This window comes from Pseudorca crassidens, chromosome X (genome assembly GCF_039906515.1).
Source record: "Pseudorca crassidens isolate mPseCra1 chromosome X, mPseCra1.hap1, whole genome shotgun sequence".
In the NCBI taxonomy this organism is placed as follows: Eukaryota; Metazoa; Chordata; class Mammalia; order Artiodactyla; family Delphinidae; genus Pseudorca; species Pseudorca crassidens.
The window spans coordinates 43,413,278-43,437,733 of NC_090317.1; the positions used below are offsets into that span (position 1 = coordinate 43,413,278).

Sequence of the window (24,456 nt, forward strand, 5' to 3'; positions counted from 1 at the left end):
TACGACCCAGCAATCCCACTACTGGGCATATACCCTGAGAAAACCATAATTCAAAAAGAGTCATGCACCAAAATGTTCATTGCAGCTCTATTTACAACAGCCAGGACATGGAGGCAACCTAAGTGTCCAGCAACAGATGAATGGATAAAGAAGATGTGGCACATATATACAATGGAATATTACTCAGCCATAAAAAGAAACAAAACTGAGTTATTTGTAGTGAGGTGGATGGACGTAGAGTCTGTCAAACAGAGTGAAGTATGTCAGAAAGAGAAAAACAACTATCGTATGCTATCACATATATACGGAACCTAAAAAAATAATGGTCATGAAGAACCTAGGGGCAGGATGGGAATAAAGACACAGACCTACTAGAGAATGGACTTGAGGATACGGGGAGGGGGAAGGGTAAGCTGGGACAAAATGAGAGAGTGGCATGGTGATATGGTTTGAAAACAGTGGAAATAAAAACAAAACTTGTCTCAAATCGTCACAGTAAATTGAAACTAGCTTTTATATTGTTTTCAGTTGTCAGCAAGGGAAACCATAAAGTTAACTATGTATGTCAGTGTTTTGTAGTGTTGCTGTTATTTGCAATTTCCCTCCATCCTTGAATGTATTTTCCACATTGTGTAAACTGAGTGTGAATTCCTGTTATGGTTGTAAACAAAGCCCATAAAATTATATCCAATAAATAAAGCAAGGCCTGGTGAATCAGTAGGAAGAGTAAAGGCCTCGGCTTCAGAATACGTGGGTTCCAGTCTGGAATCAGCCAATGAGTAGGAGCATGACATGGGGCAATGTGGAACATTAAGGTCCCAAACCTCAGGTTCCCCATCCCGGGAGTGAGGATTCTCCCCCTCATAGGGTCCTTGTCAGGATTTATTGAAATCACAAGACAGTGAAGGTCACAAAAGTGCCTTAGTCTCAGCCAGGCCTGAAATCTGAGGCTCGGTTTCCTTATCAGTAAAGAATGAGTCACAATATGGAGTTTGTAGTTATGTCAAAAGGATTAAGTGTTATGTGTAGATTAAAAGATAAGCCAGTGTCCTATTATACACATAATTGATGAGAATATAAAAATGATGATATCTCATCAGGGGTTAAAGGAACATTTTGCTTCCTTCCTTAATTTTTTTTTTTTACTATTTTCCAAATTCATTTAAATATTTTGAAATATATTTAAGAGTATTCCACACAGCAAATTATTCAAAACCTTTCAAACCTGCAATTTTACCTCTGGAAGGTTCATTTGGTCTTTGCCATGCAAAACTATGCCTGCTAAAAATCAGACTCTCGTTGTAGTACTCTCATGGGCTCTTGTAGAGGAAGGAGCATCAATCCACAGCCTCCTCAGCTTCTCTGAACTGCACGTTCCAATTGCTGTCTGTGGAAGAACTCTGCATTTCCGTTGCTGAACTGACCTGTGTCCCCAGCATCCCTCTCAAAAGTGGCAGAGAGAATCTGAGGCAACTCTTCAGACAAGATATTTGAAAATTTCAGCATCTTAAGTCCACTGTGTGATGCTACAGCCTATGAAACATTGTGAGCTCACAGTCTTTGGTCCCCTTTCACATGAAACATGTGTCTGGAGATGGTAAAGGTGGTGGAGTTACTAGATGCCTAGTGGTAATCACACCAGTAGGGTATGTCTGAGACTTCTCATGTGAAGTGAAGTTTAAGCTGAGATCTGAGCCTAAGGAGGCTTTAGCCAGCAGAAGAGGAGAGAGTGGAGACTAGCCAGATATAACAGGAAGGAAATACCCTGTAACCTGGTTCATCCATTTGGAAAATCCAGAGTGCAAATCCCTTACCCAGAAGTTTGTCACGCTGGGAGAAACTTTGTGAAACTTAACAGGACAGTTGTAGAAAGTACCTGAACCCCTTCTGCCCTCCTTGCTCCCACCTCAGGCCTTTACTGACCACCAGCCCTCTAAGAGGAGTCCTATATTATTACTATGATTTCTATCTGTGAAACCATAGAGAAGAAGAAAATCGTTAGGTAAAGCAATTTGAGCGTGATTTTATTTCACATGTTCTTCCACCACTCGCAATGCAAGGTAACTTTTAGTAGATTTTTCTTTCCCTTTCCCAAATAACATTTTTCACTGGAGAAAATTCAGAAATTGGAGGTCTGTGCCACCTGGTGAGCATATCTGGAATGGCAGCTTGGATGTCGCATAGCAGGAAGCCTTGGCAGGAGGAAGGGAGAAAGGTGCCCATCGGATGGTAATATCTGGAAGATTTTGTGGCGAATGAAGCATTAAGGGTGAGTTAGAGCCCAGGTACATTAAGTCTAGTGGCAAGAATTTTCTTCAGCCCCTTCCTCCCAATAGTGACAGGAAACGTTTATATGTATAATTGAGAGACAAGGGTAATGTGAAAAAATATATAGATTTATATATAAACACAGTTAAGTCACATACATAATTTCTTTGCAATGAAATTCCCAGCTAGGTATATACTATAGTGTTATAAAAATTTGCATCATTTATTCTTCTGATTTCAAATTAATATCTTTCTTTCCAAAACTAATGAAATGCAGGAATGTGTATATGCTAGAGAAAATATTTTTCTATTTGTTTTCATCTTTTTACATAGAAAGATGTATATTGTTGGTAATTTAGTTTATATTTCCCGGATGTATTTCTCTGTGTACAGTACTATATAAGTAAGTTTACATGAATATACTTATTCTTCCAAAATTTACTCACAATATGTATACATACTATGTATACATATGTTATATGTGTATGCTTATGTGTATATGCATATGTAAATATATGTACCCATACATACATGCATATATAATTGTTTTGTATTTGTTTAATCTTTATATGTTTGTGATTCATAGTTGTTATTTAAATTTTTTAATAGACTTTAAATGATGCTCTTTTACTAATCAGATATATTTATATAATATAATATTAAACATTTGGCTATAAAATATGTTCCAAACACTTTCCCAATAATTCGCATTCCTTTATATGTGACATTTCTGTTTGGGAGACATGGACTTTTTCTAACTTTCCTTCAATTTCTCTAATTAAGTTTGTGACAGAGTTAAACGCTTTTCTTGGGTCACGTATATCGTTTTGGTTGTCCTAGTGTCAATGCCACGCTGATAGGGTACTCAAACAGCCCTCTCCCCATGTCTTGATCTTGAAGGGGATGTAGATGAAATCTACTCCCTTGAGCCTGGAGGCCTGGATATGAGGCTACAGAGATTGAACTGTCCTGAGGAATTTGTGTAGGGCTCAGGTTGAAACAGAGGAAATTAACCTCTATGGAGGGAAGGAAATGATCATTTATGGAATTATTTTAGGCCAGAGGCACTTTACATGGTGTCTCCTATAAGCAAACAAGTATTCAAATATTTTACCCAATATTCACCAATGTAGAATTTGGTCTAAAGCTCTTTTCCATTTTGCCCTGAAGCCATCAAGGCTTTGAATCTAGAATTCCTAGTGGACTAGTATTTGATGCAACCCTATGTATTACTCATTTTTTTCTGTCATAGCTGTGTTATTTTTAAATTTTAAAAATCCATGAAAATTAAAGCAATTTCTGTACTGTCAAAAGAAAAAAAATTAAAAGTTTGAAAAGCTTGGAGACAACATTTCAAACAGTATTACAGATTTTGTGCTCATGTGCAAGAACAAACAGGATTTCTGTTAATCAGCAGAGAAAGGAACAAAAGATGACCACAAATAATTCAATTCATCTAAAAATAAAAATGCTTCTTCAGTAAAGATCTGGAAAGATGCCAAACCATTAACTGAAGAAGCAAAAATCGAAAGATCTCATAATAAATGAAAAAATCAATTTGCATAAAATTGCTTATGAAATTGAATTTTTATTTATTTATTTATTTGTTTGTTTATTTATTTATTTTTGCACCTTGCAGCATGCGGGATCTTAGTTCCCCAAGCAGGGATCGAAACTGTGTCCCCTGCATTGGCAGCGCAGAGTCTTAACCACTGGACCGCCAGGGAAGTCCCTGTAATGGCAAAATTTAAAAAGAATATGTACAGAACTGCATAACTACACAAATGTTTTAAGTTAGGTATTCACATCACCTAAAGAGAAACACATCTGGAAAATGTGCACCAGTCCTTTTACATTGGATATCTTGGGTATCTATGAGTCATGGTAAGGGGATCACGTAGATGGAAGGTGCAGAATGATTTTTATTTTCTAAGTATACATTTTTAACGTTTAAGATTCTGTGATTAGGCTAATCTGTCAAGAGGAACACTTGAAAGGATCTAATAATCGACTAACAAAAAAAGTTCACGTATATTTACCATGTTATCAAAGAGTTCACATGATACTGTTTCATAAAAAGTCAGAATTTTCAACTTTTGACTTGACAGTGTATCTGTGTATTCATATGCATTTCTGTCTTACATTTCCCTCACCTCAGATGTTCACACTCTCATGTGCAGATTTTTCTTCACCTCTCTCAGGCATTGGACTTCAGGGCATAGAGATCTAGGAAGGGAAGGAGGGCAAGTGGTGGAAAATTCCAGAAGGTATTGGAAAATTCCACAAAGTTCTGGCTCATAAACTGGAGCCCAGGCTCCTCCCTCCTTCCCTCTTTACAAATCCCTCTGATTTGAGACTTTCAGAGCTACAGTTGTGGTTCTAGCCACTAGGGGATATCTGCCTAAAGTGACTACATTTTTTTTAAAAAAGGAGAGGCTACGGGTTTTTGTTTGTTTGTTTGTTCTTTGTTCTCACTGTCATTACAGTGACCCACCAAACTCTGTTTGATATTTCCTTTATATTTTCAAGTGTCTTTTGTTGTTGTTTTGGTATTATCTCTCTGGAATGGGTTAGAATTAATTCTAGCCATTTGATTATTTTTAGACTATTCAGTTACTTTGTGTAAACTTCAGAAAATCCCCTATACTGCACCAAGAATTTAGTAAAGTTATGCATGGAGAAGTCATCTTCCATTCCATGGAGCTCAATTCCAGTCTCTGTTTCTCTAGGTAGCATCTGAATGACCCTAGACAAGCTCCAGCACCTCAGTAAGCCTCAGCAACCTTGGAAAGTTGGTGATTCTGATATCAGAGTCCCCTTGTGAGGAATTCGTGAAAGAACAGAGGCAATGTAGCAAGTACAGAGTCTGGCCTACAGCTGGCACACAGAGTTATCTGGGTTTGCAGAATGAAGGAACACAATGTAGTGTAGCTGATCCAGAGTCTGGCATACAGAGCTCCCTGTGTTTGTAACCAGAAGTATCAAGGTCCCCTAAGCCTCCTGATTCCAGATGGCCTCCTCTGCAAGGGTGGTACAGTTGGAAAGAGTTCCCTGGGTGTTAGGTTGGTAGCAAACTCAGGGGGCAGTAATTACAGGACGTTAAGTCTCCTCTGGCTCCCAGGGCTCTCCTCCTCTGTGCCCTTGGGGAAGGGACTTCCTGTTAGGACTCCATCTTGTTTGTGTGGCTCTGACAAAGTGGTTTGGGGCTTGCACTCTCCTTCTTCGGAAGCCCTTCCTGATATTCTCCAAACCTCCAGCTCCAGACCCACAGATTCTCTTCACGAGCAGCCTGTGAGGAGGGTGGTGACAGATCACTGCCTTCAGGCCACCCCATGGGTGAGTTGATCAGCATGAGACCTTTTCCTCAGATCTCCATAGGGCAGGAGGGGTTCTGGGTTTCCTCCCTAACCCCAAGCCACAGGACCCCAACCAGATGACCCCCCCCTTTAGAGAAGGGGTGGAGAAGGCCCAGGCTGACTAGTTTCCACTCTCTTGAGGAAATGGGTTCTGACACTCCCATCCTGATTCCACATGGAAAACCTCCCCTCCTATGGAAATGGCCATAGCTGAGGTGAATTTTTTCCCCTGGTTAGGGAAAAGGCCTGATTCATGTGACCTAGGGCTTGGAGAGTGGAAATGGTCCCCTAGGCGGGGGATGGGGTTAGTATAAGCTAATATTCTTTGGATTAATAATAGAGGTGGGAGAGGGGAAGAAAACCCACTATTACCCTTGAATCTTACTTTAACTAGGCAGGGTAAATTGTATTAGCCCAGAAAAGGTTCTTGAGGCTGGCTTTATTGCCCAACATATGATCTATTCTGGAATGTTTGAGGAGTAATTGTTATGTGAATTGTTCTATGTCAATTACATACATTTGTTAATTTATTTACGTCACATTTTAAAATCTCCTCCCTGTAGCTGAGTTTTTCTCTGCCACTTTATTGGTCACTCAGTGAGCTGCGTTAAAATTTCCCACTGTGACTGTGGATTTCTCCATTTGCTGTTTATTTCTGTCGGTATTTGCTTTGCATATTTTGGCTTTGTCTTAAGACATGCATACAAACTCAGAATTTTGTATTAATATCTTGTTATTGCAATGCACCTGTTATCATAAGGAAATCTCCCTCTTTCTCTTGTAATGTTTTTTTCTTTAAAGTGTACCTTTTCTTTTACTAATGTGGTTATACCAGCTTTCTTTAGGTTAATGTGGAGAAGGTATACATTTTGCCATGTTTTAATTTTCAGACTTTCCTGATGATTAAATTTTGCATGTGTCTCTTTTAAGGAGCATTTGATGGAAGGTTTCTTGTCCAGTCTGATAATATCTGTCTTTCTATTTGGAATATTTAGCCTGAAACTTTTTAGGTAAAAATAGATGTAATTTGGTTTATGTATATCATGTTACTGTATATTTATTTTTGCCTCTTCTAAGTTCCTTTTCCTTTCCTTTCCTTTGAAAGGGTTAATATTTTATAACTGTTAAATTGTCACCTCATGTGGCTATCTAGTTAAACATTCTTTTGCCATTCTGGTGGTGCTTGCCCTTAAGATTACAATGTACATTTTTGCCTTGTCACTGTCTCATATTAGTTAATTATCTCTTTAGAACTCCTCAGACAATTATGGGACCTTGAGACACTTTGATTCCATATATTCCCTCCAAATTTATTGTCATGCATTTTCATTCTCTATATATTTAAATCCCCAGAAGAAATTACTATCATTGTGTTATATAATCAACACCCATTTAAATTTGCCTACATATTCACAAATGTTCTTAGTCTTTCTTTCCTGTATCTATGCACCTCCACGTGGGAGGATATTTCTTCTGCCCAAGAAAGAGCTTATAATATTTCTTTTAGTTTGAGTCTTCTGGTCACAAATTTTCCAAGTTTTTGTTACAGGATGATGAAATAAATGCCTTTTCTTTAAGAATGTTTTTCTTTAAAGCATACTTTTTCTCCAGTTACAATAATACTGTTACACTGAGTTGATATCTTGTTACTTTTGGAAACTTCTCAACCAAGATCTCTTCAAATACCACTTCTCCACTGTTCCCTCCCATTCTTTCCGGGACTCACATTAACCATGTGTTAGGTATGTTCACTGCATCACCTTTAATTATCTCCCCCTCGCTTTTGGTATTCTCCATGTTATGTCTCTCCAGGCTCCATTCTGGATCTTTTCATCAGATTTATATTTCATATCTCTAATTCTTCCATCAGGCAGGGAGATCACCTTTGACACTTGAACCAACACACCAGGCTAGATTTCAGGGTAGGTTTTATTGTCCCCCTAGAGCAGAGCAGAGAAGAGAAAGTTAGAGATGAAAAGCCACTTGTCCCAGGTCACATAACCTGATCCAAGCAGAGCAGGGACTAACATCACAGACTAAACCCTGGGTCCAGACCCTTTCCTCTGTGCTTGTTTTCTTCTTGGCTGTGAATGCTGCCTACCTCTCATTTCCTGAGAAGAGGAAACACAGTGAAGTCTCTCAGCCTTTTTTTTTTCTTCCTAACTATGATCATTTCCTATTTAGATTTTAAAGTTGGTGGTGTTTCTTCATTAGCCGTGATATTTACCCAGGAATTTTTCTGGTACTGAGAACATTGATGTAATATTCTCAATTTCAGGGTACAATAAGCAAGTAACCTCCTTACAAAGAAGAGCCGGATGCTGGCGTATTTACCAAAGGAGGTATAACAATTGGTCTGAACAAGTCAGGTCTGGTATTCATCCTTCATCCCAGCAGCAGCAAGATAGAGAATCACTAAGAAGTGATGCTCACGTGGACATCCAAGCAAGATAGTAAGTGACGAGGCAGCATGGCTGACCAGTATCAACCAGTGAAAAACAAAACCTTGTAGTTAAATATGTCATTCTTCTCTCTAACCTGGAAGAGTGAGGAATGATGGGATCAGGTTAACGGTTGAGCAGTCTTTATTGTAGCTCTGCTATCATTGGCGAAAATGTAGAGAAGACTTCCCAAGACTATACGGACCACTTTCTTCTCTCCACTTCCCCACAGTGCTCCCTATGCCATTCCATCCTGTCATCGGAGAGGCAATTTTCAGGAACAAGACGAAACCCATGTTAGCAAGGAGACAGAGCAAAAGCCTCCAGAGAGAAGAATGGAGAGAAGCAGGCAGGATGAGACCTTGGGGAGCTGGTTCAAGATCAGAGTGAGTGTGCTGGCTAAATGGACCTAACATGTAGAAGAAGATGACAGAGAGAGTCATGTTGGGCGCGTGTAGAGATGCTGGGAACTTTTCCTCTCGTGGCAGTGGAGTTGGTAATCTGTCTTGTTATTCCTAGGAGTTAACTTCCTAGATCATGTGAGGGCAGGTTCAGAGAAGCAATATAAAGGGAGCAGACTGACTGCAGGGAGCATGGGAGAGGCTGTCTAAAAGCAAAGGAGGAAACTACTGCCAAGGAGATGGAGCAACTCCACACCAGAAGACACAGTTTGGCTCAAGCTGAGTGCGGGAGGAGGTTGAGTCTCTGGGGTCCTCGTCAGAGGGGCGGGCCAAGTCTGCCTTAGGTAGGATCTCTTAGAACTTTATAAAAGTAAGCACATGTGAAAGATATGAAGTCGATTATTTCAGGAAAAGTATTTAAATGGAAAGAAAGGGTATTTAGGAAGTCCATGTCTGGTGTAAAAGTTAGCGAGAACAGATATTGTCCTATCTTAAGAAATTACCTAAAGCCTGAAAAAAGGTCCTAAAGCAAGACACAGCTGGGTCTTATCTTAACCTTGGATTCCACTGTATCACTTTTCTTTCCCCAATTATTTCTTTGGCTCCTAGATTCCCTTCGGTATTAAATATGATGAGAAGTGGCTGCTGAATTTGATTCAGAAGCAATGCAGTGTCCCCTTCACCCCAGTCGAAGTAAGAGAGGACATTGAGGCCGATGAGAGGAAACGGGGTAGATGGCAGGCCCAGATGAGAAATGGCTCTGGTCTCATACTGTGCTTCTCTTGTCACTCTTCCTACAGTTTCACTATGAGAAAATGCAGGCCCAGTTCTTCGTTGAGAATGCCAACATTGCCTTCGCACTGAAGAATGTCAACGGCAAGATTTACAATGAGGCTAATGAAAGGGTATGTATCAAGGGCATGAGCAGGGCTAGCTGGGGGCAAGAGGGCAGGACAGGGGCATGGTCTTGCTTGATCCCAGGGCTCAGATTTCCTGGAGCTTACCCAGCCCCTCTTGTGTTCTCAACAGATATCTATCTTTGTTGATCCCTGTGATGCACCCCACTCTGTGCTGAAGGAGCTGAGGTCAGAAAAGGTGGAGCAGATAAAGGTAATGCAGACTCAACACAACCTGTGCACTCACAGCCAGACCCACCTATTGCCCCCGATCACCACCTCAGACTCAGAGCCCCTGAACCCCATCCCTAACTCTGCAGCTGCCCGTGAAGGAACAATATGATGCCTCCCAGCAATCTCTTGACATCCAGAGAGTCCGCTCTGACCCTGGTATGGCTACAGCAGTAATTGTAGAGCAGGTGAGGGCAGAGGGGTCTAGCTGGAAAGGGATACTCAGGAATGGTAACTCGGGGAGGGGTTGGTGCTGGAGCTGTACCAGCCAGGAGCCTCTCAGTCCCCGTTTCCCTCCTCCTGTCTTCCTGGAGACTTGATGACCCGTGATACTGGAATGGCACAAAACCCTAGAACTGGCATGGCCGCCTCCCTGCAGATCCATCCAGGGAATATGCCCAAGGTGAGGACCTTAGACCCAATGTTGGGGCAGGTGGTGATGGTGGGAGAGATTAGGTAGAAGAGGCAGATTTGTCTCAGGTATCCCCTGCTGGGGTCCTCACTCTAACTCTTTCCTCATCATAGCTTTTGGCCTTGGACCTGAGCAATAAGAAACCCTACCAGCTGCACAGCCTGTCCAACACTATGCCGAATGCTTCCAACACCAAGAACTTGAACCTCTCCAACACTGAGGTGAGGTGTGGTACCCAGATCCGTCTTTGAAGGGAAAGTGGGAAGGCGCATGTGGTGGTGACAGAGGAAGGGAAATGGATTTGTAGGAAAAGGAAGCGACTAGGGGTGCACGGCCATCCTGGCTCTGTTTCTCTGGCCCATGTGGTTCCTCCTCATAATCACAGGTGGAGTCTGCAGGGGAGATGGACAAGGGTGAGCGGCTGGAGCCAGAAGGGATGTGTGCAGACAGAAACCCCCTGTGCACCACCTTCCCTGATATGTCAACCAACATAAGGTCAGATGCATCCTCTGTTACCCGGTGGCAGCCTGAGCTACTCCCGAAAGTGCCCGTTTGCAAGGGGCAGCTGACGTGGACCTCAGGGAGGACTACAGGCCCTATGCTCTCCTCTCTGCATCAGAAAGCTGCCAAAGTTTCAACCAGCACCCAGTGGGCCCCCAGCCCAACATGTGCATATTTTACATTCTTACGTGCTGTGTCTGAGCCATTCTGGGGCAGGTGAAGAGCTGCAAATGGGGCGCCATTTCCCCTTTCTCCTCTCTTCTTCCCTTACCCCCACCACGGGAAAGCTTCTTTCCCTTCCCTTTGTTTTCTCTCTCTCCCTTGTGTCTAGGCCCATATGTCTCTCTCATCTATCCCCTCGTACCTTCACTCCCTTTCTGTCTTCATCCCCCTCCATCTCCCTCCCTGAGCCCCACCTCACTCACCTCCCTGCCCCAGCACCCTGGGCCATCCAAGGGGGAAGTCCAGGTCTTGGTCCAGGTCTTGGCAGAGTGCTGGACCGCCAGTGAGGTAGCAGAGCCTCGGGCACACACCCCATTCCCTCTTCTCTCCACAGCCTGCAGTGGGGCTCTGGAGGCAGGAAGGGAGGGGAAGGAAGCCCTGCAACATGGGTTTGAAATGCTGGTCCCTGTGGCACTGGAGAAGAGAGTCCAGGCAGTCTGCGGGGGAGCTACCCAGGGGAAGGAGAGGAAGGGAGGGAGGGAGGCGGGGAGGGAGGGAGGGCCTGCCCTCCCTCTGTGTCAGTCGATGGGGGACGTGTTCAGGGCCCTGGAAGCCTGGGACGCTGTGGTGTGGGTGTACTTGCTCCCATGAGGAAGAGGGTCACCGCCACAGTTTCACTGACTTTTCTGTTTTGTCTTGATTTTGGCAGCTCCATCCTGGAATTGTTCCCCAAGTTACTAACGTTGGTAAGTGTATTCCTTGTTCACTGACTCCTCTAACTGGCACTGACAGCACCCACATACTACTCTGAACCCCATTAGGTCTTGCCCCATTTACAGTTTTGAAACTGACCCTTCAAAGTCCTGGGCGGAGGGGGATGGTACAGTCCCTGTGGGAGCCTGACAAACGCTCTGGATCTTCTTCAAGCACATTCTTCATAGGCTTTGGGGAATCCACGGTGATGATCCAAACTGTAGTCCTGCCCATGGAATTTCCAGGGCCCTTTCACACCTGACCTCTGACCCTCACCCTCCTGGGCCCATCCTTTTCCCTGATCATCTAGCACCACCTCCTGGTCTGCACTGCTGACATTCTCTTCTCTTCCCCAGGATGACCAGGAGACATCCCCACTGGCTAAGTGTGGTTTTGAAGCCTGCAAGCGCTTACCAAGCTGCAAGGTGAGGACGGAGGATCAAGCCGGGTTTTAAGTGGTGCCTGAGAAGGGGGTGTCAGCCATGGTCCTGAGGACTGTTTTGATTCCAGGGAAGCTACTTTGGATCTGATGAGCTGAAGAACCTAGTCCTGCAATTCCTGCAGCAGTAAGTATCTCTGGGAAGCTGAGCAAGGGGGGCAGGTCTAGGACAGGTGAGGCCACCTGAGCACAGGTCTGCTCAGGGGAGTTTTCAAGTCTCATTTGAGGTCCAGACCACAGAGATAGACTGTCTTCATTGCTCCTCCTTAGGTACTACTTGATCTATGACTATGGAGACAGACAGGGTCTCGCGGGTGCTTATCACGAGGAGGCCTGCTTCTCCCTGACGATTCCCTTCCACCCCAAGGACCCAGCCCCGTGAGTATCACAGTACAGCCTCTGCTCCCGGGCCGTGTGGCTCCCCAGCAGACACAGGCAGCTCCTGCAAACACCCACCACCCACTGTTGCTCTTTTTCTCCTAGAAGCAGCTTGTGCGAGTATTTCAAGGACAGCAGGAATATGAAGAAGCTCAAGGACCCCAGTGAGTGTGTGATGGGAAGACTGGGTGGGAAAGGGCGGTGAAGGGGTCAATCATAGGGCCCAGGGCGTGGCAGCCCCTGACCTTCGCTCGCTTCCCCTCCCCTCACAGACCTGCGGGTCCAGCTGCTGAAGCACACAAAACGTGTCATTGTGCACACCCTCTGTGTGTTGCCCAAGACTCAGCATGCCTTCAGCTCCTTCGTGGTGGACACGTGGTTCCAGACGGTGAGCGCCTGCTTCCTCCCTCGCGTGGGCCCAGGAAGCTGCAGGTGGGTGGGAGGTGGAGGTGGTGACTGGGCGCCTGGGCTCTTCCCTTTCAGGAAACGATGCTCTGCTTCTCCGTCAGTGGGGTGTTCAAGGAAGGTGAGTGTGTGTAGACCCCCAGCGCAGATGCCCCACTGCTGCCTCCCCCTGGCCAGGCTCACTCCCAGAACCACCCAGCGTCCCTGACCCCTTCCCTTCCCTTCGCTTTCTTTCCCCTTCCTCTCCCTTCCCCACTGTGTTCTCCTGCCCTCAGGCTTCCCACAGACAACCCAGATCTGAGCTGTGTCCATGCCTGTCTGCCCTGCACACCCTGGGCGTTGGGGACACAGACTGCGGATTTTGGTGGCTCTCATCCCAGATCCTTACTCTGAGAACTTGGGCCGTTACTGAACCTCTCAGTTTCCTCATTTGCAAAATGGGGTAGTAGTATCCACCTCTTGGGCGGCTGTGAAAAACGCATCCGTGGACTTCTGTAGTGGTTGTCAGGGACCCTGTCACTGGGTGCAGACTTCTCCTATAGTTGTCCTCCCCATACCCAACACCCTGGCCCCCGTGAACAACTGCCCTCTCAGCATGAGTGTCCAGTCACACCCTGACTGGGGACCGCTGTGTGAGCGTGTACAGCACATGCAGCTGTAAGGGGTACTGTTGTTTGTTTGCTGTTGAAGTGGAAGGAAGTTCTCAGGGCTGTGTGCGTGCCTTCACCCGGACCTTCATCGCTACCCCTGCCCACTACGCCAGGTGAGAGCCCTATAGTGGGTGGGAATGCCCATCCCCGCCTGGGCTCAGGGGCGTGGGAATGTGGTGACAAAGACCTTAGGTTTACTCAGTATTGTGGAAAGCCAGCAGGGAGATCCCAGGAGCAGTGTAGCCTAGTGGTTAGGAAGAGCGTGGGCTCTGGAATCGGCCTATGGGTTCTTTCCTTGACCCAGCGCTCACTCGCTGTGTGACCTTGGTCAATTCTCATGACCTCTGTGTGACTCAGTGTCATCTTCTGAGAATGGGGATCAGACTGTCCACCCCTTGCACTGTGGTAAAGGGTAAATGCGAAATTGCCCCTGGGTTGGGGATGAACCTATAAATCAAGTGAAGGTGGTAGACAGTCTCTCCAAAGGTGGGCTCTGTAGGGAGGGGCAGAGGTACCAGTCAAGGAACCTGGGAGACAGACACAGGAGGGACGTGGAAGGAATCTGGTTGCTGAGTGCCAGTGGGAGCTGAGTCAGTATTGGGGGTGTGGGTGTCCATCCACCAGTTGTCTGAGGCCCCATTTTTCCTTCAGTCTGTGCATTGTGAATGACGAGCTGTTTGTGAGGGATGCCGACCCCAGTGAGACCCAGAGTTTGTTCTCCATCCCACTGTCTACACCCACCTCCAGCTCCATGGACCCCCTCTCCCAGCAGCAGCAGGACATCATGCAGGCATCCTCCACCCCATCTGAGGTGAACCTCTAGTGTTCTCAGAAGTGAGTGCTGGGGTTGCATGGGGATAGGAGGGAGCTGGGAGGAGTAGAGGAGTGATTAATGGGAATTTTCAGGTAATTATTTTAAATCTATTTTTTCTTACAAACGTTTACTTGTGAGAAATACCCTAATTTCATACTAATACATTTCCATGTATTATAAAATACAGGTATCCTATCTTATATACTGTTTTGAAACTTCTTTTATTATTAGTGCCAGCATAGTTTCTTCTCAGTATATGTGACGCTACATTATTCTTTCTAAGATCAATATATTAAACAATTGAATTCCAGGAAGCCATAAGCTATTATTGATAGGCATTTAGCTTTTCGCCTCTTTTTCAGCATTACATGCAGTGGCATCTGCTCATTCTGGTACATACATGTTGGTAAACTTGAAGGCTTGCTGTTGCAGCATAGATGTAGCAGTGAAGTTGTGTGGTCAAGTGTCTCCAGTTTGGTCCTAAGGGAGGTCATCTATCCTGCCCCACTAGAGGTGCTTTCAGTACAATGACTAGACTATACCAGAACTAAAAATTTCTTTACTCATCAAAAAGTGAATTCTGAGAATTCAGAGATAAGAAGAAATAGACCTCTAGGCTTTCAGGAAGGTGAAGGTGGACAGAAGTCAGGTGCCCTGGGGTTGACACTCATGGCTGCTGGCTCTGCTGACATCCCAATTCTTTCTCTTTACTTTCTTCAGTCCAAGGGCAAAATTCCAGATGTGACCCTCATCCACTGACCTGGGATCTTGAGAACAAAACTCTGCAAATGAGCCTTTAGATGTCATTTTCATCCTCATCATATTTGTCACCTCTCTTCTCTTAACTGAAGCCATATCCATGACTAAGCTTGCAGTCCAGCTAATCAGGAAGCCAAAGTTTACCGTGTAGGCCTGCCCATTGTTTTTTATTTTTCCAACGCATGATCCTTGTTTATCTTTATATTAAAGAGTAACATTGCACATTGTATATTGTGTGTCTTGGATTGCTCTTCCCCTGACCCAACCATGAGTTAGTGGGGCCAGGACCAAAAGGTCCCATCTCCCACATCATCCCTGGCAGTCTCTAGCATTTATATCCGACCTACACAGTGCTTGAAAATTATAGAGTAAGGACTCCATTCCTGGACAACCCTAAAATCCAAGCTTTGCCTCCCGATAACCTTCTCCCCACCACTTCAGTACCACAAGTTGCGACCGTTCTGATGTTCACTTCTATAAACAAATATAACGTATTTAGCAAGTAAAGTACCATATTTACTCCATTAATTATGGATTTCTTAATTATTTAACAGGTCTAAAACTGTGTTAACATATTTATTAGGTTCTGTACCTAAGAGTATTTTCCCCACAACTCCAGTGTTGTTTTTTTAACTATTTTATTTTGAAATAATTATTGATTTACCAAAAGTTGCAAAAAAATGTGTACAGAGGTCATGTATACCCATCGCTCACCCTTCTCCTAATGATAACACCTTGTATTACTTTAGTACAGTGTCGAAACTAAGAAATGGACATTGGTACAATCCACTGAGCTTACCACAATTTCGCCATTTTACATGCACTCATTTGTGTGTTAGAACACTTGTGCATAATACTTATATATATAATTCCATGCACTTTTACCAGCAGTGTAGGTGTTCTAACTATCACCACAAACAAGATCAAAAACTGTTTCATCACCACACGTTTCCCTCATGTTAGCCTTTATAGCCACACCCACCTTCTTCCTGATCCCACATCCCTAAACTCTGTCAAACACTATTATAATTTCCTAAATGTCATAGAAATGGAATCATATAGTACACTACCTTTAGGAATGGATTTCTTTCACTCAACATAATTCTCCTGAGATCCATCCAAGTTCTAAAGTGTGTCTATCGTCTGTTCCTTTTTATTGCTGAATAGGATTCCATGGTGTGAATGTACCCCAGTTTGCTTACCCATTCCCCCGCTGAAAGACATCTGGGCTATTTCCACTTTTTAACTATTGTGAGTAAAACTGTGATGAACTTCATGTAAAGGTTTTTGTGTAAACATAAATTTTCATTTCTCTGGGTAAATTGCCCAGAGTGCAACTGCTGTATCATTTGGTAATCTCATGTTTCGTTTTGAAAAACCTGCCAAATTGTTTTCCAGAAGGCCTGTACCATTTTGCATTGCCTTTGGCAATGTGTGAGTGACTCAGTTTATCCAGTGTTGCCTGCATTTGGTTTTGTCACTGTTTTTTTCAGCCATTCTGATAGGTGGGTTTAACATTTCATTGTGCCTTTAATTTGCATTTGCATGATGGCTAAAGATGTTGAATAGCTTTTCCTAAGCCTGTTTGCCCTCTGTTCATGTCTTTCATCCATTTTATAATTGGATTAAGAGGCAAGAAGTTACCTCTAGAGAGCTGCCCTGGCTCTGGCTAACAGGCAGAGTAAGAGAATGTGAGGCCCCTCGAGACTCACTTTTCTTGACAGGGAGGGCAGAAGTGGGGCTGAAGCTATTAAATGTTCCTTAAATTAGGACTGAACTTGGATATGGAACAGGATTAAGAGGTGGGGGCATCTCTGGGTCCATCTGTGGAGATCTGGATAGGGCAGAAGAAGAAGGGGCATATGGGGTAGAGGAAAAACAGTGGAAGGAGGGAGATACGGGGGGATGCCTTCTAAATGATGCTAGATTCATCACTCTCAGCCTGCTCAATGGAGTGCAAAAAACTATTCTCCTAGACGTGTGGTTTTCAACTCTGGATATCCATTAGGATCCCCTCTAATGCTCAGATTCAACCAACTGAATCAGAGCCTCTAGGGATAAGCCCAGTCATCAGTATCTTTAAGGTTCACCTCAGTTGTTTCTAATGAGCTGTCAAACTTGAAAACCTTATCGGATGGTGTATTAGTTTGCTATGGCTGCCATAACAAGACACCACAGGCTGAGTAGCTTAAACAACAGAAATTTATTTCTCACAGTTTTAAAGGTTGGAAGTCCAAGATCCAGGTGTCCACAGGTTTGGTTTCTTCTGAGGCCTCTCTCCTTGGCTTGCAAATGGCCTCCTTCTTACTCCTTCTTCACATGGCTGTCCCTCTGTGCACACACCCTGGTATCTCTTTATGTGTCCTAAACTCCTCTTATAAGGAAACCAATCATATTGGATTAGTGTCTACCCTAATGGCCTCATTTTAATTTAATTACCTCTTTAAAGGTCCTATCTTCAAACACAGTCACATTCTGAGGTATTGGGGGTAAAGCTTCCACATATGAATTTGGGTAGGACACAGTTCAGTCCACAACAGATGGTATGAGAAATACCTGGGTCTGAGAAATTCATCTCCCTTTTAGCCACCTTCCTGGAACTACTATACAACACTTCTGCCATCACCTCAATAGGTAAAAGTTGGTCATGTGACCATTCTTGGCTGCAAAGGAGGCTATAAATGTGGTCTTTTACTGGAAATATCACTGTCCCAAATAAATTTAGGATTCTTTTATTAAGAAAGAAGGAGAATAGATATAGAACATATGCTACACTTTCACACCCAAGGCAGCTAGAAGCACCACCTCAATTATCATGTCCTTTCTACCCAGTTTTCCAACCACAGTTTTCATGGGTTCAAACAAAACTGCTGCTTCAGAGACACCTGAGCTCACTCTCCCATCCTCCCAAATCCCATGTCCCAGACTATGCCTGAGTCCTCACAACTTTGCATGCTAAATCTACATCATTCACTCACTCAGTCATTCATTCAACAAATATTTATTGGTTACCAGTGATATGTGAGGCACTGTGATAGGCACTGGAGATAAATCAGAGAACCTGACAGACAGGGTCATGGTTCTCATGGAGCTCACATTCTACAGGGGTTGATACACTCAAGATTTAAGAGCCATTAAGAAAATAATATGGGAAAATGTGACAGAGAATGACTAGGGTGGGGAAGGCAAGGAAGGATTTTCTGAAGACGTAACTTAGATTTAATATTCAAATAACAAGAAGTACACAGTCAGCAGTGGGAAGATATAGGAGCTGAGCCCTCGAGGCAGAGGGAAGAGCAAGACGAAAGGCCTTAAGATATGGGCAAGCTTGGCAGTTTTAGGGAACAGCTTGTATGCAGTGTGTATTGGGAGGACAGTGTTAGAAAATGAGGTGAGAATGGTAGGAGGGGCCCAATAATAATGGTCCTGTGGGCCATGGGAAGGACTCTGGGTTTTGTTCTTATTATGATGGAGCCATTGGGTGCTTTCTGAAAGGAAGGGAATTATTATTATAATCTACCTCATTAAAGCTCATTCTAAATGTTCCTTGGAGGACAGATGGAAATAGAGCAACTGTAAGATCAAGAGACAAGATTAGGAGACTACTACACACATGACAGGGAGAGGTTACAGTCTCGTAGACCACAGTCGTAGCAATGGAAGGGGTGAGATGGGGTTTGAAATGAGATGTATCTTGGAAGTACTGAACTTGTTGATGAAGTCCACGTTTGTGGTAAGGATAGAGAGGAATTAAGTGTGTCTCTTGGAATGTGGATTTTTGCAGCTGGGTTAGGGCGGTTTTCTTCGATGGGGAAATGAATGGAGGACCAGCTTTGGTGCAATGCCAGGAAACTGACAGTTCTGTTTTGACCATGTCGTTTGTGGAGCCTATGAATAATCTGGGTGGGGAGCATGTGGTTGGATGTATAAGTCAGGAGATCCTGAGAATATTCTTGGCTGTGGCAAAAAAAAAAAACCCAAAAGAAACAAAAAAAACAAGCATGCAAGCAAGCAAACGAAAAACCCAACTGTACAGTTCAATCTGAAAATACAGGTTGATTCCACATATGATCATGACACAGCTCTAGATTCTGGAAGGGATACAAAGACATATTAAACACCAACTTCACTGAGCTATAATTTGTGTTCAACATAATGCATCCATCTTTTTTTCTTTTTTTTTTTTGGTTGTGTTGCGCGGCTTGCAGGATCTTAGTTCCCCAACTGGGGATCAAACTGGGCCCCTTGCAGTGAGAGCACCGAGTCCCAACCACTGGACTTAGCTGTAAGCCTAAGGCTCTGGCCTGCCAGGGGTTACAAACTGTCAGAGAAGAAAGATATATGTGTGGAATATAACTATAACTATCATTCATCCACTTATTCATTCATTCATGTACCTAGTGCATGTCAAGCGAAGTGCTAAGAAGGGAAGATAGGGCCATGAAAAAATTCAGACAATGTCTCTGTCTTCCTGAAGATTAGGAGTCGAAATAGAGAACTGCAAGTGGCTCTGGTTGCTAAATAGTAAGGGAGGTATTTGGTGAGATAATTGGGGCCCCAAAAGGTCTAACCCCAGTGCACAGATGCAACTCTTCCCCTTCTGCATGTCTCATTGACAATGCTGTGGCATGACCTAGAACATAGAGCTGTTAGAATAGAATGAGCCTGAATATTCTGTGCATAAATGGCTGAGGAAACGGCTTTCCAAACCTTCCACCCAGCAATCAGCCCTGATGATGTGCAGAAGTAGATCTCAATTTCATTTAATTCTCACAGTTGGAGTTGTATGACTAATTATTTTGTCTCTGTATCTAATTAAGAAGCTGAGGTTAAGAAGGGTCAAGTATCTTGGAATCTTCCAATCCAAGAACATGGTATATCTCTCCATCTATTTGTATCATCTTTAATTTCTTTCATCAGTGTCTTATAATTTTCTGCATACAGGTCTTTTGTCTCCTTAGGTAGGTTTATTCCTAGATATTTTATTCTTTTTGTTGCAATGGTAAATGGAAGTGTTTTCTTGATTTCACTTTCAGATTTTTCATCATTACTGTATAGGAATGCCAGAGATTTCTGTGCATTAATTTTGTATCCTGCAACTTTACCAAATTCATTGATTAGCTCTAGTAGTTTTCTGGTAGCATCTTTAGGATTCTCTATGTATAGTATCATGTCATCTGCAAACAGTGACAGCTTTACTTCTTCTTTTCCGATTTGGATTCCTCTTATTTCCTTCTCTTCTCTGATTGCTGTGGCTAAAACTTCCAAAACTATGTTGAATAAGAGTGGTGAGAGTGGGCAACCTTGTCTTGTTCCTGATCTTAGTGCAAATGCTTTCACGTTTTCACCATTGAGGATGATGTTTGCTGTGGGCTTGTCGTATATGGCCTTTATTATGTTGAGGAAAGTTCCCTCTATGCCTACTTTCTGCAGGGTTTTTATCATAAATGGGTGTTGAATTTTGTCAAAAGCTTTCTCTGCATCTACTGAGATGATCATATGGTTTTTCTCCTTCAATTTGTTAATATGGTTTATCATATTGATTGATTTGCATATATTGAAGAATCCTTGCATTCCTGGAATAAAGCCACTTGATCATGGTGTATGATCCTTTTAATGTGTTGTTGGATTCTTTTTGCTAGTATTTTATTGAGGATTTTTCATCTATGTTCATCAGTGATATTGGCCTGTAGTTTTCTTTCTTTGTGACATCCTTTTCTGGTTTTGGTATCAAGGTTATGGTGGCCTCGTAGAAGGAATTTGGGAGTGTTCTTCCCTCTGCTATATTTTGGAAGAGTTTGAGAACGATAGGTGTTAGCTCTTCTTTAAATGTTTGATAGAATTGGCCTGTGAAGCCATCTGGTCCTGGCTTTTGTTTGTTGGAAGATTTTTTTTTTGGAAGATTTTTAATCACAGTTTCAATTTCAATGCTTGTGATTGGTCTGTTCATATTTTCTATTCCTTCCTGATTCAGTCTTGGAAGGTTGTGCATTTCTAAGAATTTGTCCATTTCTTCCAGGTTGTCCATTTTATTGGTATAGAGTTGCTTGTAGTAATCTCTCATGATCCTTTGTATTTCTGCAGTGTCCGTTGTTACTTCTCCTTTTTCATTTCTAATTCTATTGATCTGAGTCTATTCCCTTTTTTTCTTGATGAGTCTGCCTAATGGCTTACCTATTTTGTTTATCTTCTCAAAGAACCAGCTTTTAGTTTTATTGATCTTTGCTATTGTTTCCTTCATTTCTTTTTCATTTATTTCTGATCTGATTTTTATGATTTCTTTCCTTCTGCTAACTTTGGGGGTTTTTTGTTCTTCTTTCTCTAATTGCTTGAGGTGCAAGGTTAGGTTGTTTATTCAAGATGTTTCCTGTTTCTTAAGGTGGGCTTGTATTGTCATAAACTTCCCTCTTAGAACTGCTTTTGCTGCATCCCATAGGTTTTGGGTCGTCGTGTCTCCATTGTCATTTGTTTCTAGGTATTTTTTTGATTTCCTCTTTGATTTCTTCAGAGATCACTTCGTTATTAAGTAGTGTATTGTTTAGCCTCCATGTGTTTGTATTTTTTACAGATCTTTTCCTGTAATTGATATCTAGTCTCATGGCGTTGTGGTCGGAAAAGATACTTGATACAATTTCAATTTTCTTAAATTTACCAAGGCTTGCTTTGTGACCCAAGATATGATCTATCCTGGAGAATGTTCCATGAGCACTTGAGAAAAATGTGTATTCTGTTGTTTTTGGATGGAGTTTCCTATAAATATCAATTAAGTCCATCTTGTTTAATGTATCATTTAAAGCATGTGTTTCCTTATTTATTTTCATTTTGGATGATCTGTCCATTGGTGAAAGTGGGGTGTTAAAGTCACCTACTATGAATGTGTTACTGTCGATTTTCTGTTTTATGTTTGTTAGTATTTGCCTTCCAGGTCACTTATCCGTTCTTCTGCCTCAGTTATTCTGCTGTTGATCCCATCTAGAGTATTTTTCATTTCATTTATTGTGTTGTTAATCATTGTTTGTTTCATCTTTAGTTCTTCTAGGTCCTTGTTAAATGTTTCTTGCATTTTGTCTATTCTAGTTCCACAATTTTGGATCATCTTTACTATCATTTTTCTGAATTCTTTTTCAGGTAGACTGCCTATTTCCTCTTCATTTGTTAGGTCTGGTGGGTTTTTATCTTGCTCCTTCATCTGCGGTGTGTTTTTCTTTCTTCTCATTTTGCTTATCTTACTGTGTTTGAGGTCTCCTTTTTGCAGGCTGCAGGTTCCTAGTTCCCGTTGTTTTTGCTGTCTGTCCCCAGTGGCTAAAGTTGTTTCAGTGGGTTGTGTAGGCTTCCTGGTGGAGGGGACTAGTGCCTGTGTTCTGGTGGATGAGGCTGGATCTTGTCTCTCTGGTGAGCAGGTCCACATCTGGTGGTGTGTTTTGGGGTGTCTGTGGCCTTATTATGATTTTAGGCAGCCTCTCTGCTAATGGGTGGGGGTTGTGTTCCTGTTTTGCTAGTTGTTTGGCATAGGGTGTCCAGCACTGTAGCTTGCTGGTCGTTGAGTGAAGTTGGGTGCTGGTGTTGAGATGGAGATCTCTGGGAGATTTTCACCATTTGATATTATGTGGAGCTGGGAGGTCTCTTGTTGACCAGTGTCCTGAAGTTGGCTGGCTCTCCCACCTCAGAGGCACAGCACTGAATCCTGGCTGCAGCACCAATAGTCTTTCATCCACATGGCTCAGAATAAAAGGGAGAAAAAGTAGAGAGAAAGAATTTGTTGAAGTAGGAAGAAAGAAGGTAAGAAAGGAGGGAAGGAAGGAAGGAAGGAAGGAAGGAAAAAAGAAAGAAAGAAAGAAGAAAAGGAAAGAAGGAAAGAAAGAAAGAAAGGGAGGGAGGGAGGGAGTGATGGTGGGAGGAAGCAAGGAAGGAAGGAAGGAGGGAAGGAAGGAAAAAAGTAAGAAAGAAAGAAGATAAAGTAAAATAAAATAAAATAAAGTTATTAAATTAAAAAATGATTTTTAAGAAAAAAATTTTTAAAAATGGACAAATATAACCTTAGGACAAATGGTGGAAGCAAAGCTATACAGACAAAATCTCACACATAAGCGTACACACACACACACTCACCAAAAGAGGAAAAGGGAAAAAAATCATAAATCTTGCTCTCAAAGTCCACCTCCTCAATTTGGGATGATTCGTTGTCTAAAGGAGGGAAGGAAGGAAGGAACGAAGGAAGCAAGGAAGGAAGGAAGGAAAGAAAGAAAGAAAGAAAGAAAGAAAGAAAGAAAGAAAGAAAGAAAGAAAGAAAGAAAGAAAGAAAGAAAGAAAGAAGATAAAGTAAAATAAAATAAAGTTATTAAAATTAATTATTAAGAAAAACTTTTTTTTAAAAAAATGGACGGGTAGAACCCTAGGACAAATGGTGGAAGCAAAGCTATACAGACAAAATCTCACACAGAAGCATACACATACACACTCACAAAAAGAGGAAAAGGGGAAAAAATCATAAATCTTGCTCTCAGAGACCACCTCCTCAATTTGGGATGATTCGTTGTCTACTCATGTATTCCACAGATGCAGGGTACATCAAGTTGATTGTGGAGCTTTAATCTGCTGCTTCTGAGGCTGCTGGGAGAGATTTCCCTTTCTCTTCTTTGTTCTCATAGCTCCCAGGGGCTCAGCTTTGGATTTGGCCCTGCCTCTGCGTGTAGGTCGCCGGAGGGCGTCTGTTGTTTGCTCAGACAAGACGGGGATAAAGGAGCCGCTGATTCCGGGGCTCTGGCTTACTCAGGCCGGGGGAAGGGAGGGGCGCGGAGTGCGGGGCGAGCCTGCGGCAGCAGAGGCCGGCGTGACGTTGCACCTGCCTGAGGCCCGCCGTGCGTTCTTCTGGGGAAGTTGTCCCTGGATCCCGGGAACACGGCAGTGGCGGGTTGCACAGGCTCCCCGGAAGGGAGGTGTGGATAGTGACCTGTGCTCGCACACAGGCCCCTTGATGGCGGCAGTGGCAGCCTTAGCGTCTCCCGCCCGTCTCTGGGGTCCGCGCTTTTAGCCGCAGCTCGCGCCCGTCTCTGGAGTTCCTTTAAGCAGTGCTCTCAATCCCCTCTCCTCGCGTACCAGGAAACAAAGAGGGAAGAAAAAGTCTCTTGCCTCTTCGGCAGCTCCAGACCTTTTCCCGGACTCCCTCCTGGCTAGCCGTGGTGCACTAACCCCTTCAGGCTGTGTTCACGCCGCCCACCCCAGTCCTCTCCCTGCGCTCTGACCAAAGCCCGAGCCTCAGCTCGCAGCCTCGCCCGCCCCGGCGGGTGAGCAGACAAGCCTCTCGAGCTGGTGAGTGCTGGTCAGCACCGGTCCTCTGTGCGAGAATCTCCCCGCTTTGCCCTCCGCACCCCTGTTGCTGTGCTCTCCTCCACAGCTTGGAAGCTCCCCCCTCTGCCACCTGCAGTATCCGCCTGCGAAGGGGCTTCCTAGTATGTGGAAACCTTTCCTCCTTCACTGCTCCCTCCCACTGGTGCAGGTCCCGTCCCTATTCTTTTGTCTGTTTTTTCTTTTTTTCTTTTGCCCTATCCAGGTACATGGGGAGTTTCTTGCCTTTTGGGAGGTCTGAGGTC

The 24,456-nt window shown here is 43.5% G+C and overlaps 1 protein-coding gene across 1 annotated transcript; it reads left to right on the top strand.

Moving 5' to 3' along the window:
- Nucleotides 1-3,928: 3,928 nt before the first annotated feature.
- NXF3 (nuclear RNA export factor 3) lies at nucleotides 3,929-14,964 on the top strand (the record flags this gene model as incomplete). Its single annotated transcript, XM_067723983.1, is given in 23 exon segments — nucleotides 3,929-3,964; nucleotides 3,966-4,002; nucleotides 4,353-4,386; nucleotides 7,871-7,883; nucleotides 7,914-8,077; nucleotides 8,298-8,451; nucleotides 9,076-9,159; nucleotides 9,267-9,371; nucleotides 9,496-9,576; nucleotides 9,683-9,752; nucleotides 9,908-9,996; nucleotides 10,119-10,226; nucleotides 10,391-10,500; nucleotides 11,378-11,414; nucleotides 11,778-11,846; nucleotides 11,932-11,987; nucleotides 12,131-12,238; nucleotides 12,344-12,402; nucleotides 12,511-12,626; nucleotides 12,722-12,764; nucleotides 13,334-13,406; nucleotides 13,945-14,104; nucleotides 14,828-14,964. Coding segments are annotated over 23 exon segments (1,845 nt in total), but the record flags the coding sequence as incomplete, so codon positions are not given.
- Nucleotides 14,965-24,456: the final 9,492 nt, after the last annotated feature.